Source organism: Hyperolius riggenbachi, chromosome 2 (genome assembly GCF_040937935.1).
Source record: "Hyperolius riggenbachi isolate aHypRig1 chromosome 2, aHypRig1.pri, whole genome shotgun sequence".
Classification (NCBI taxonomy): domain Eukaryota; kingdom Metazoa; phylum Chordata; class Amphibia; order Anura; family Hyperoliidae; genus Hyperolius; species Hyperolius riggenbachi.
The window spans coordinates 564,022,683-564,037,958 of NC_090647.1; the positions used below are offsets into that span (position 1 = coordinate 564,022,683).

Here is a 15,276-nt window from a genome sequence, read left to right on the forward strand (position 1 = left end):
CTAAAATACACTGCAAGAAACTAACAGCAAACACAACTTCCCAAAACTGAAACACACTGCAAGAAACTAACAGCAAACACAACTTCCCAAAACTGAAACACACCGCGAGAAACTAGCAGCAAACACAACTTCCCAAAACTGAAACACACTGCAAGAAACTAACAGCAAACACAACTTCCCAAAACTGAAACACACTGCAAGAAACTAACAGCAAACACAACTTCGCAAAACACAAAAACACACCGCGAGAAACTAACAGCAAACACAACTTCCCAAAACTGAAACACACCGCGAGAAACTAACAGCAAACACAACTTCCCAAAACTGAAACACACCGCGAGAAACTAACAGCAAACACAACTTCGCAAAACTAAAACACACAGCAAGAAACTAACGGCAAATACAACTTCCCAAAACACAAAAACACACTGAGAGAAACTAACGGCAAACACAACTTCCCAAAACTAAAACACACCGTGAGAAACGAACAGCAAACACAACTTCCCAAAACTAAAACACACTGCGAGAAACTAACAGCAAACACAACTTCCCAAAACTAAAACATACCGCGAGAAACTCAGCAAACACAACTTCCTAAAACTAAAACACACCGCAAGAGACTAACGGCAAACACAACTTCCCAAAACTAAAACACACTGCGAGAAACTAATGGCAAACACAACTTCCCAAACCTAAAACACACAGCGAGAAACTAACGTCAAACTCTACTTCCCCAAACTAAAACACACCGCGAGAAACTAACGGCAAACACAACGTCCCAAAACTAAAACACACCGCGAGAAACTAACAGCAAACACAACTTCCCAAAACTAAAACACACTGCGAGAAACTAACTGCAAACAACTTCCCAAACTAAAACACACTGCGAGAGACTAACGGCAAACACAACTTCCCAAACTAAAACACACTGCGAAAAACTAACGGCAAACACAACTTCCCAAAACTAAAACACCCTGCGAGAAACTAACTGCAAACACAACTTCCCAAACTAAAACACACTGCGAAAAACTAACGGCAAACACAACTTACCAAAACTAAAACACACTGCGAGAAACTAACGGCAAACACAACTTCGCAAAACTAAAACACACAGCGAGAAACTAACAGCAAACACAACTTCCCCAAAACTAAAACACACCGCGAGAAACTAACAGCAAACACAACTTCCCAAAACTAAAACACACTGCGAGAAACTAACGGCAAACACAACTTCCCAAAACTGAAACACACTACAAGAAACTAACGGCAAACACAACTTCCCAAAACTAAAACACACAGCGAGAAACTAACGGCAAACACAAAATCCCAAAACTAAAACACACAGCGAGAAACTAAACAGCAAACACAACTTCCCAAAACTAAAACACACTGCAAGAAACTAACAGCAAACTCTACTTCCCCAAAACTATAAACACACCGCGAGAAACTAACGGCAAACACAACTTCCCAAAACTAAAACACACTGCGAGAAACTAACAGCAAACACAACTTCCCAAACCTAAAACACACTGCGAGAAACTAACAGCAAACTCTACTTCCCCAAACTAAAACACACCGCGAGAAACTAACGGCAAACACAACTTCCCAAAACTAAAACACACTGCGAGAGACTAACGGCAAACACAACTTCCCCAAACTAAAACACACCGCGAGAAACTAACGGCAAACACAACTTCCCAAAACTAAAACACACTGCGAGAGACTAACGGAAAACACAACTTCCCAAACCTAAAACACACTGCGAGAAACTAACGGCAAACTCTACTTCCCCAAACTAAAACACACCGCGAGACACTAACGGCAAACACAACTTAAAACAATTTAGATTTGTTATAATACAGAAAATAAATAACTCTGACACAAACAACAGTGGAGAGATTGGCCATTAGCCTCAGACTGGGGTCAATAGGCCCCTCCCCCACTTGCATGTCGCTAGTAGCGTTTTCAGCAACGCACAATGGTCCAGATTTATCAAGAGTGTCTGAGACAAAATATTGGTAGGTTTTTAGAAATCTATGCAGAACTGTCTCAGGCATCTTTAGAAATCATTAGATGGTGCAGATTCCTTCTAAAACTGTTGTAGAATAGGAGGAGCTAGAAAGGTCTCTCAGACAGTGCAGTGTGTGAGGGGAATTGCTGTTGCTGAGGTAACCAACACACCTGCTGTATTCATGGCAGCAGGCTCTGTGGAGGAATTTAGCAGGTGGGAGGAGCACATCACAAATCATGTCTAGCCTGCACTCTGCAATCACGTCTAGCCTGCAGTTCTACACCTGTAGAACTGCTATCAAGCACTTCTTAACCACATGTTATCTCTGTAATATATAAAACCTTCCCCCCAAAGGGACAAACGAAAATGGATAAATTATTTTTGGCATGGCAAGCAGACATCCCAGATTTAACTCTTGAAACATGGAATACTATCCTGGGGTACTTTGTTACAGTGGGGGTTGCGGCACGGGATCGCCTCATCGCGCTGAAATTTCTCCATAGAAGCTATCTATCACCTGCCAAATTGCTCAAAATTGATCCCGCGTCGTCGGGTAGGTGCGGCAGATGTCAACAACCGAGGGCAGATTTTTTCCATATGGTCTGGCTCTGTCCACGTATTTGTTCCTACTGGTCCAAGATTCACTTGGAACTTCAAAAGGTGTTTGGAACAGCTTTTGAACTAAGTCCTGAACAAACCCTGCTGGGATCTCTGCCTGATAATACACTATCTGCTCATAAAATGCAAGCATACAGGTCTCTTATAGCTTATGCTAGGAAAATCATTATTCTTCAGTGGAAACAACCCCAACCCCCTAGTAAAAAAGACTGGACCTCTTATGTTCACAAGGAACTGGCTATTATTAAACCTGTATACCTTAAAGAGGAACTGTAACGACAAAACGGCCCCTGGGGGGTACTCACCTCGGGTGGGGGAAGCCTCTGGATCCTAATGAGGCTTCCCACGCCGTCCTGCGTCCCTCGGGGGTCTCGCTGTAGCCCTCCGTGCAGCGGTGACGTAATATTTACCTTCCTGGCTCCTGGGAAGGCGCTCTGACGGCTGTCGGCGCCGAAGTAGGCGGAAATACCCGATCGCCGTCGGGTCTGCTCTACTGCGCAGGCGCAAGTTTCCGGCGCCTGCGCAGTACAGCGGACCCGACGGAGATCGGGTATTTCCGTCTATTTCCGTGCCGAAAGTCGCCACAGCGCCCCCGCTGGAGCCAGCAAAGGTAAATATTGAACTGACAGTCGGTACAGTTGCCGGCTGTTCGGAGGGCTGCGGCGAGACCCCCGTGGGACAGAGGACGGCGTGGGAAGCCTCATTAGGATCCGGAGGCTTCCCCCACCCGAGGTGAGTACCCCCCAGGGGATCTTTTTAATGTTACAGAGTCTCTTTAAAAGAAAATGTCCTAAGAAATTTAAAAAAATATGGTCTTATTGGATATCACATTATAAGCTGATGATTAGCTGCTATACTTTGATAGGAGGTCTCTACTGAGAGTTCGCGGGGGAAAACACTCGAGTCAATCTTATCCTGTTCTGTGTCTAAGTTACTCCTATGCCAAAGGTGACAGTAATATTATGTTTTGATTCTGGAATATATGGGCCTGCGAGCTCAACCACCAGCGAAATTTAGTCATGTCAAGTGTTACTAAATGTTCTGGCGCTGCCATGGTTCAGCAGGCGCCACTGTTTGTATGTTGAAAAAATACTAATAAAAATTATACTTTCAAAAAAAAAAAAAAGCACTTCTTAATCACATAACGACCAGCTAACGCCGATAGGCGGCGGCTGGTCGTTTGTGGATTTCCATGGAAACGGCCGCTCGAACCGGAGGGTGTCTCCGTGAACAGCCTTTGAGCCTCCGATCGCAGCTCGCAGGCGTAAAGCAGCGCCGTAAAGCAGATCGGCGATCCCCGGCCTCTGATTGGCCGGGGACCGCCGGCATCTGATAGGCTGAAGCCTATCAGAGGCAGTGCAGGACGGATCGCCGTCCTGTGCCGCCCATAGCAAGAGGGAAAGGGAGGAAAGGAGAGGGAGGGAGGAATAGCGCTGCGGAGAGGGGCTTTGAGGAGCCCCCCCCCCGCTCGGCCACACAGAGCAGCGGCGATCAGACCCCCCCAGCAGGACATCCCCCTAGTGGGGAAAAAAGGGGGGAAGTCAGATCGCCCTGCCTCAAACATGATCTGTGCTGCGGGCTGGAGAGCCCACGCAGCACAGATCTGGGAATGCAGCCCCGGTCCTTAAGTGGTTAATCTGCGCCAGTTTTGGAATGGATTTGCACTTTTCTTAACTGTGGTACAGCTCTAAAAATTCATGCTAAACTGCCGCTATTACATAGGCTTTGGGAAGTTTCCTATTATCATGCAGAACTGTTCTACCTGCTGGGTAGAACAGATTAAGAAGAAAAAACTGTCGGTAATGCGTTGATAAATCTTCCCCAATGTGTGTGACACGCCATGTCTCCAACCACTGTTTGAGCACACCTGCATTATGTTCCAGCCAGGGCCGGTTTAAGCAGCAATGGGGCCCCAGGGCAAAATAAACCTGGGGGCCCCCCCCCCCAACATATACCCCGGAACAAAAATCGGCATTAGGGGACCTTTTTTGCAGCTGGTATAGTCAGGGTGTGAAGTCCCAATCGGTCGGAACTCCACATTCTGGCTATCCCAGCCTGCATGGGGGACAAGAGGTTAAAAAGTTTCAGGAGGGGGGACCCCACATAATTTTTTTTATAAAAAATTCCCACACTCTAAACATAAACATTTTTTGGGGAAAATAGGAAAACATGCCAGGGATCTTCATACAGCCATATTGCGGCTGTATAGCGATCCCTGGCCAAAGCGCTGCGGCTGCGTATAGACCCCCTGGAAACCCCGTCAGGAAATTTATTGCGCTTTCATTTGATACATGTAAAATTACACTACCGTTAGGTTTGCTACTAAAAGTGACATTTACCGCATTGAAAAGTATACTTTTTTCCTTCTGAACTTTAAAATCGATTTTCTCAAAAACTATAGGTCTTCTTGAAAAATTGTTTTTTCCTCTTATTCCTAATGATCTCCTTAACATATCCTGCAAATGTAGGGTTTTCTAGAATTTAAGGTGGATTTGCTATTAACCATTAAAGTCGGCAGGTTTTTAAATGTGTATTTTTTTTTTCCTTTGAAACTTTAAAATCGATTTTCTCAAAAACTATAAGGCCGATTTGAAAAAAAATTTTTTCCTCTTGTAGCCACTGGGGGCCCCTACAAGCTCTGGGGCCCTGGGGCAGCTGCCTCCTTTGCCTTAATGGTAGCGCCGGCCCTGGTTCCAGCACATGGCTGTATGCAAACGTAGTGCACCGCAAGCCCCCGTGTTGCCATGGTGACCTGTGTTGCATGCATACCACAAGTGAAGAAGGGGCCTTACTGAGATCTGCAATTTTTTAGATTATAAGGTACCTATCAGCTGTGCGATTTTATATGAACTACTGAGTAAAAACAACTGATTTTATTATTGTTTTTTGATCTGAGGGAATTATCAATTGTAATCGTTCAAAAAATGGTCTAAATATACTACAATTTCGATCACAATCGACAAAAACATCTTTCTACTCCAATCGACTACAAACGGTACAAAGGATTAAAAGTGTTCTTTCTAATTTCTCTATAGCGCTATTTGTTTCTGCACGCATACGATTCTGCCACGTTATCGGATCAAAGTATAGAATCTTTTATAGGAAATTGTAACATTAATGGGCGTCTTTAGATGATGATGATCGTGCATTGCTTTTATTGGTGACTAGGCAGAAGAAAACGTAAGGCAGGCACACACGTATAGATTTCTCAGGGGACCTCAATCACTTTGTTCAAATCAGCCCCATAGATATCAGACAGATTCCACTCTCAATCCCATTTGGGCAGTGGCATAGCTAAAGAGCTGTGGGCCCCGATGCAAGTTTTACAATGCCCCCCCCCCCCAACCAAACACTGTATACATAACAATTGATATGGTGCACCAAAACCTGCCAATGGCAACCACAGTGTTATAGAGGTGCAAGAAGGGGATGGGGGAGCAGTCTGTTAATAATTACCACTATTCAAAGTATCCATAGAAGTGATTATTATGAGTACAGGACCAATAGAGAGCTAATACTGTAGTTCAGGGAGGGCCCCTCTGGCCCAAGGGCCCTCATGCGGTCGCAACCTCTACTGCTACGCCCCTGCCTTTGGGCAGTTTAGTACTGGAAAGTGTGATTGGATATATTGGGAAACCTGCATGTGAGTGGCAGGGAAAGGTGCGGCTTGGATGACTGCATTGCTATGCACTGATCATTATTATTATTATTAAGGCCCCCTGCACACTGCAAATCCGATCTGCGATTCCGATTTGCGATTCCGATTTGCGATTCCGATTTTCCCTGGATGCTATCAAAAACGCAGCATGCAGTAGCGATTAAACATCGCAAATCGGAATGGCATGTAGTGTGCAAGAGGCCTTAGTATTTATATAGCGCTGGCATCTTCAGAAGAGCTCACAATCTAATCCTACTACCATCTTCATTTGCTGTCTAGGGCCAATTTATGGGGAAGCCAATTAACTTATCTGTATGTTTTAGTGGGAGGAAAACAGAGCGCCCAGAGGAAACCCACGCAGACACGGGGAGAGCAAACAAACTCTGCAGTGGCTGGGATTAAAACCGGGAACCCAGCGCTGCAAGCGAGAGTGCCATCCTCTATGCCGCTGTGTTGCCTGCTGCCTCGTGTGCTTTAATAACCTCACAACACATCTATTTATCAATATAAAAAAATCAATTCACACTTTGCAATTCAGTGACTAAGTAGTTGGCATTTAAAGGACAACTGAAGTGAGAGGGATATGGAGGCTGCCATATTTAATTTCTTTTAAGCAATACCAGTTGCCTGGCTGTCCTGCTGATCCTCTGCCTCTAATACTGAACAAGCATGGAACAGATCAGGGGTTTCTGATTAGCTGCATGCTTGTTTCTGGTGGGATTCAGACCCTACTGCAGTCAAATAGATCAACAGGACAGCCAGACAACTGGTATTGCTTACAACAAAAATACATATGGCAGCCTCCATATCCCTCTCACTTCAGGTTTCCTTTAAAGAGACTCTGTACTAAAAAAAAATGTCCCCTGGGGGGTACTCACTTGAGGAGGGGGAAGTTTAAGGGTCCCAATGAGGCTTCCCCTCCCCTGTAGCTGCAGACAGTCCAGTGCTGGCTCCCCCCAAATGTCCGGCAATCCTCCCCCGACAAGGCTAATATATTTACCTTCCCTGGCTCCAGTGGGTGGCGCTGTTGCGGCTCTTAGCACGGAAATAGATAAAAGTAGCCCATCTCTGTCAGTCCGCTCTACTGCGCAGGAACAGGAGACTTGCAGGAGACTTGCGCCTGCGCAGTAGAGCGGCCCGACAGCGGTCGGCTATTTCCGCCTGTCTCCGAGCTGAGAGCCGATACTGCGCCTGCGCTGAAGCTGGGAAGGTAAATATTTACATCCCCGCTGTTCGGAGGGGCACAGCGAGACCGCCGCGGGACACGGGAGGACAGGGAAGCCTCGATAGGATCCGGAGGCTTCGACCTTCACATGTGTTCACCAGTCCTTACTTTCCTGGTGCATGCGTGGTATGGAACTTGCACAGTTCTAAGTTGTGTGGAGCCACTAGGGGGAACTTCCAGAAAGGTATTTAACGGGGGGATCCAGTAAAAAATACTTAAAGCGGAACTTAAAGAATTCACTTACCTGGGGCTTCCCCAAGCCCCCAGCAGCCGTCCTGTCCTGCGCCAGTCCTGCATGAGCCTCCGTTCTCCCGCGCCAGCTGTCGAACCGGGGCGCAGTTGCAAGTCGGTGGTCACGAAAGTAGCTGGCGCGGGAGAACGGAGTCTCGTGCAGGACCGGCGCGGGACAGGACGGCTGCTGGGGGCTTGGGGAATACCCAGGTAAGTGAAACTGTTTGTTTTTTTAAAGGAATTTACAGTTCCGCTTTAAAGGACCAGGAACGGAAGGGGCCCCAAGGACAACAAGCATGATCTGCAGACTTCATGCCTGGCACACACAAAGCAATTCCCCCGTCAGAGCAAAGGGTCGACTAGATAACTTACGGGATGTCCGAACTGCTCCCGATTAAGAACGGGATCGATTTTGTGCAGTACTGATCTGAATATCGGTCACGTTCTCGATCAGGAGCAGATTGGACATGCTGGAAAATATCAATTCAACCTGTCAATCTGCTGGAATATTGCTTCTTGCGTGCCAGGCATAAGACCACCAGACATTACCCATCATCAATGTGCACAACTCTCTCCATGTCAGAAGATCACTCACCACAATCTCTGTCACCACCTCATGTCTGCTGAATCGGTAGAGGATGACGTAGGCCGACACTCCGGCCACACAGAAAATCCTACTCTCTGGACACCAGGACATCATCTGGATGGCGAAGGGGTCGTCTTCCACGATCTCCGCTGTCTGCTTCCCCTCTCCCCCCTTCTGCTTCTCAAACACCTTCGAGGTCTTCAGCTTGTATAACATCTGTAGGCTGACTGCGAAACGGGAGACAAGCAAAGCCAGGATCACATCACCGACACCACAGTGCTCTATGCATACAGGGGTCTATCTGTGTTATAAACCAGCAGATCTGGAGGTACAGTTGGATAAATGTCTGTATATTTAGGCTGTATCTGTGCTATAAACCAGCAGATCTGGAGGTACAGTTGGATAAATGTCTGTATATTTAGGCTGTATCTGTGCTATAAACCAGCAGATCTGGATGTACAGTTGGATAAATGGCTGTATATTAGGCTGTATCTGTGCTATAAACCAGCAGATCTGGAGGTACAGTTGGATAAATGGCTGTATATTTAGGCTGTATCTGTGCTATAAACCAGCAGATCTGGAGGTACAGTTGGATAAATGGCTGTATATTTAGGCTGTATCTGTGCTATAAACCAGCAGATCTGGAGGTACAGTTGGATAAATGGCTGTATATTTAGGCTGTATCTGTGCTATAAACCAGCAGATCTGGAGGTACAGTTGGATAAATGGCTGTATATTTAGGCTGTATCTGTGCTATAAACCAGCAGATCTGGAGGTACAGTTGGATAAATGGCTGTATATTTAGGCTGTATCTGTGCTATAAACCAGCAGATCTGGGGGTACAGTTGGATGAATGGCTGTATATTTAGGCTGTATCTGTGCTATAAACCAGCAGATCTGGAGGTACAGTTGGATAAATGGCTGTATATTTAGGCTGTACCTGTGCTATAAACCAGCAGATCTGGAGGTACAGTTGGATAAATGGCTGTATATTTAGGCTGTATCTGTGCTATAAACCAGCAGATCTGGAGGTACAGTTGGATAATTGGCTGTATATTTAGGCTGTATCTGTGCTATAAACCAGCAGATCTGGGGGTACAGTTGGATAAATGGCTGTATATTAGGCTGTATCTGTGCTATAAACCAGCAGATCTAGAGGTACAGTTGGATAAATGGCTATATATTTAGGCTGTATCTGTGCTATAAATCAGCAGAACTGGAGGTGCAGTTGGATAAATGGCTGTATATTTAGGCTGTATCTGTGCTATAAACCAGCAGATCTGGAGGTACAGTTGGATAAATGGCTGCATATTTAGGCTGTATCTGTGCTATAAACCAGCAGATCTGGAGGTACAGTTGGATAATTGGCTGTATATTTAGGCTGTATCTGTGCTATAAACCAGCAGATCTGGAGGTACAGTTGGATAATTGGCTGTATATTTAGGCTGTATCTGTGCTATAAACCAGCAGATCTGGAGGTACAGTTGGATAAATGGCTGTATATTTAGGCTGTATCTGTGCTATAAACCAGCAGATCTAGAGGTACAGTTGGATAAATGGCTATATATTTAGGCTGTATCTGTGCTATAAATCAGCAGAACTGGAGGTGCAGTTGGATAAATGGCTGTATATTTAGGCTGTATCTGTGCTATAAACCAGCAGATCTGGAGGTACAGTTGGATAAATGGCTGCATATTTAGGCTGTATCTGTGCTATAAACCAGCAGATCTGGAGGTACAGTTGGATAATTGGCTGTATATTTAGGCTGTATCTGTGCTATAAACCAGCAGATCTGGAGGTACAGTTGGATAATTGGCTGTATATTTAGGCTGTATCTGTGCTATAAACCAGCAGATCTGGAGGTACAGTTGGATAATTGGCTGTATATTTAGGCTGTATCTGTGCTATAAACCAGCAGATCTGGAGGTACAGTTGGGTAAATGGCTGTATATTTAGGCTGTACCTGTGCTATAAACCAGCAGATCTGGAGGTACAGTTGGATAAATGGCTGTATATTTAGGCTGTATCTGTGCTATAAACCAGCAGATCTGGAGGTACAGTTGGATAATTGGCTGTATATTTAGGCTGTATCTGTGCTATAAACCAGCAGATCTGGAGGTACAGTTGGATAATTGGCTGTATATTTAGGCTGTATCTGTGCTATAAACCAGCAGATCTGGAGGTACAGTTGGGTAAATGGCTGTATATTTAGGCTGTACCTGTGCTATAAACCAGCAGATCTAGAGGTACAGTTGGATAAATGGCTGTATATTTAGGCTGTATCTGTGCTATAAACTAGCAGATCTGGAGGTACAGTTGGATAAATGGCTGTATATTTAGGCTGTATCTGTGCTATGAACCAGCAGATCTGGATGTACAGTTGGATAAATGGCTGTATATTTAGGCTGTATCTGTGCTATAAACCAGCAGATCTGGAGGTACAGTTGGATAAATGGCTGTATATTTAGGCTGTATCTGTGCTATAAACTAGCAGATCTGGAGGTACAGTTGGATAAATGGCTGTATATTTAGGCTGTATCTGTGCTATAAACCAGCAGATCTGGAGGTACAGTTGGATAAATGGCTGTATATTTAGGCTGTATCTGTGCTATAAACCAGCAGATCTGGAGGTACAGTTGGATGAATGGCTGTATATTTAGGCTGTATCTGTGCTATAAACCAGCAGATCTGGGGGTACAGTTGGATGAATGGCTGTATATTTAGGCTGTATCTGTGCTATAAACCAGCAGATCTGGAGGTACAGTTGGATAAATGGCTATATATTTAGGCTGTACCTGTGCTATAAACCAGCAGATCTGGAGGTACAGTTGGATAAATGGCTGTATATTTAGGCTGTATCTGTGCTATAAACCAGCAGATCTGGAGGTACAGTTGGATAATTGGCTGTATATTTAGGCTGTATCTGTGCTATAAACCAGCAGATCTGGGGGTACAGTTGGATAAATGGCTGTATATTAGGCTGTATCTGTGCTATAAACCAGCAGATCTAGAGGTACAGTTGGATAAATGGCTATATATTTAGGCTGTATCTGTGCTATAAATCAGCAGAACTGGAGGTGCAGTTGGATAAATGGCTGTATATTTAGGCTGTATCTGTGCTATAAACCAGCAGATCTGGAGGTACAGTTGGATAAATGGCTGCATATTTAGGCTGTATCTGTGCTATAAACCAGCAGATCTGGAGGTACAGTTGGATAAATGGCTGTATATTTAGGCTGTATCTGTGCTATAAACCAGCAGATCTGGAGGTACAGTTGGATAATTGGCTGTATATTTAGGCTGTATCTGTGCTATAAACCAGCAGATCTGGAGGTACAGTTGGATAATTGGCTGTATATTTAGGCTGTATCTGTGCTATAAACCAGCAGATCTGGAGGTACAGTTGGATAAATGGCTGTATATTTAGGCTGTATCTGTGCTATAAACCAGCAGATCTAGAGGTACAGTTGGATAAATGGCTATATATTTAGGCTGTATCTGTGCTATAAATCAGCAGAACTGGAGGTGCAGTTGGATAAATGGCTGTATATTTAGGCTGTATCTGTGCTATAAACCAGCAGATCTGGAGGTACAGTTGGATAAATGGCTGCATATTTAGGCTGTATCTGTGCTATAAACCAGCAGATCTGGAGGTACAGTTGGATAATTGGCTGCATATTTAGGCTGTATCTGTGCTATAAACCAGCAGATCTGGAGGTACAGTTGGATAATTGGCTGTATATTTAGGCTGTATCTGTGCTATAAACCAGCAGATCTGGAGGTACAGTTGGATAATTGGCTGTATATTTAGGCTGTATCTGTGCTATAAACCAGCAGATCTGGAGGTACAGTTGGGTAAATGGCTGTATATTTAGGCTGTACCTGTGCTATAAACCAGCAGATCTGGAGGTACAGTTGGATAAATGGCTGTATATTTAGGCTGTATCTGTGCTATAAACCAGCAGATCTGGAGGTACAGTTGGATAATTGGCTGTATATTTAGGCTGTATCTGTGCTATAAACCAGCAGATCTGGAGGTACAGTTGGATAATTGGCTGTATATTTAGGCTGTATCTGTGCTATAAACCAGCAGATCTGGAGGTACAGTTGGGTAAATGGCTGTATATTTAGGCTGTACCTGTGCTATAAACCAGCAGATCTAGAGGTACAGTTGGATAAATGGCTGTATATTTAGGCTGTATCTGTGCTATAAACTAGCAGATCTGGAGGTACAGTTGGATAAATGGCTGTATATTTAGGCTGTATCTGTGCTATGAACCAGCAGATCTGGATGTACAGTTGGATAAATGGCTGTATATTTAGGCTGTATCTGTGCTATAAACCAGCAGATCTGGATGTACAGTTGGATAAATGGCTGTATATTTAGGCTGTATCTGTGCTATAAACCAGCAGATCTGGATGTACAGTTGGATAAATGGCTGTATATTTAGGCTGTATCTGTGCTATAGACCAGCAGATCTGGATGTACAGTTGGATAAATGGCTGTATATTTAGGCTGTATCTGTGCTATAGACCAGCAGATCTGGAGGTACAGTTGGATAAATGGCTGTATATTTGGGCTGTATCTGTGCTATAAACCAGCAGATCTGGAGGTACAGTTGGATAAATGGCTGTATATTTAGGCTGTATCTGTGCTATAAACCAGCAGATCTGGAGGTACAGTTGGATAAATGGCTGTATATTTAGGCTGTATCTGTGCTATAAACCAGCAGATCTGGAGGTACAGTTGGATAAATGGCTGTATATTAGGCTGTATCTGTGCTATAAACCAGCAGATCTGGAGGTACAGTTGGATAAATGGCTGTATATTTAGGCTGTATCTGTGCTATAAACCAGCAGATCTGGAGGTACAGTTGGATAAATGGCTGTATATTTAGGCTGTATCTGTGCTATAAACCAGCAGATCTGGGGGTACAGTTGGATAAATGGCTGTATATTTGGCTGTATCTGTGCTATAAACCAGCAGATCTGGGGGTACAGTTGGATAAATGGCTGTATATTTGGCTGTATCTGTGCTATAAACCAGCAGATCTGGAGGTACAGTTGGATAAATGGCTGTATATTTAGGCTGTATCTATGCTATAAACCAGCAGATCTGGGGGTACAGTTGGATAAATGGCTGTATATTTAGGCTGTATCTGTGCTATAAACCAGCAGATCTGGAGGTACAGTTGGATAAATGGCTGTATATTTAGGCTGTATCTGTGCTATAAACCAGCAGATCTGGGGGTACAGTTGGATAAATGGCTGTATATTTGGCTGTATCTGTGCTATAAACCAGCAGATCTGGAGGTACAGTTGGATAAATGGCTGTATATTTAGGCTGTATCTATGCTATAAACCAGCAGATCTGGAGGTACAGTTGGATAAATGGCTGTATATTTAGGCTGTATGTGCTATAAACCAGCAGATCTGTAGGTACAGCTGGATAAATGGCTGTATATTTAGGCTGCATCTGTGCTATAAACCAGCAGATCTGGAGGTACAGTTGGATAAATGGCTGTATATTTAGGCTGTATCTATGCTATAAACCAGCAGATCTGGAGGTACAGTTGGATAAATGGCTGTATATTTAGGCTGTATGTGCTATAAACCAGCAGATCTGTAGGTACAGCTGGATAAATGGCTGTATATTTAGGCTGCATCTGTGCTATAAACCAGCACATCTGGAGATACAGTTGGATAAATGGCTGTATATTTAGGCTGTAACTATGCTATAAACCAGCAGATCTGGAGGTACAGGTGGATAACTGGCTGTATATTTAGGCTGTATCTGTGCTATAAACCAGAAGATCTGGAGGCACAGTTGGATAAATGGCTGTATATTTAGGCTGTCTCTGTGCTATAAACCAGTAGATCTGGGGGTACAGTTGGATAAATGGCTGTATATTTAGGTTGTGTCTGTGCTATAAACCAGCAGATCTGGAGGTACAGTTGGATAAATGGCTGTATATTTAGGCTGTATCTGTGCTATATACCAGCAAATCTGGGGGTACAGTTGGATAAATGGCTGTATATTTAGTTGTGTCTGTGTTATAAACCAGCAGATCTGGTGGTACAGTTGGAAAAATGGCTGTATATTTAGGTTGTGTCTGTGCTATAAACCAGCAGATCTGGATGTACAGTTGGATAAATGGCTGTATATTTACGCTGTATCTGTGCTATAAACCAGCAGATCTGCAGGTACAGTTGGATAAATGGCTGTATATTTAGCCTGTATCTGTGCTATAAATCAGCAGATCTGGAGGTACAGTTGGATAAATGGCTGTATATTTAGGCTGTATCTGTGCTATAAACCAGCAGATCTGGATGTACAGTTGGATAAATGGCTGTATATTAGGCTGTATCTGTGCTATAAACCAGCAGATCTGCAGGTACAGTTGGATAAATGGCTGTATATTTAGCCAGTATCTGTGCTATAAATCAGCAGATCTGGAGGTACAGTTGGATAATTGGCTGTATATTTAGGCTGTATCTGTGCTATAAACCAGCAGATCTGGAGGTACAATTGGATAAATGGCTGTATATTTAGGATGTATCTGTGCTATAAACGAGCAGATCTGGAGGTACAGTTGGATAAATGGCTGTATATTAGGCTGTATCTGTGCTATAAACCAGCAGATCTGGAGGTACAGTTGGATAAATGGCTGTATATTTAGGCTGTATCTGTGCTATAAACCAGCAGATCTGGGGTACAGTTGGATAAATGGCTGTATATTTAGGCTGTATCTGTGCTATAAACCAGCAGATCTGGAGGTACAGTTGGATAAATGGCTGTATATTTAGGCTGTCTCTGTGCTATAAACCAGCAGATCTGGAAGTACAGTTGGATAAATGGCTGTATATTTAGGCTGTATCAGTGCTATAAACCAGCAGATCTGGAGGTACAGTTGGATAAATGGCTGTATATTTAGGCTGTATCTGTG

The 15,276-nt window shown here is 44.0% G+C and overlaps 1 protein-coding gene across 6 annotated transcripts in view; it reads right to left on the bottom strand.

Annotated features, from left to right (window-relative positions):
• STXBP5L (syntaxin binding protein 5L) overlaps nucleotides 1-15,276 on the bottom strand; it is a 376,217-nt gene that overhangs the window by 102,131 nt on the left and 258,810 nt on the right. For all 6 annotated transcript variants that reach the window (XM_068270954.1, XM_068270953.1, XM_068270957.1 and 3 more), the window contains exon 15: nucleotides 8,339-8,556. In XM_068270954.1, coding sequence (XP_068127055.1) covers nucleotides 8,339-8,556 — 218 coding nt within the window. The remainder of the gene's footprint in view (nucleotides 1-8,338; nucleotides 8,557-15,276) is intronic.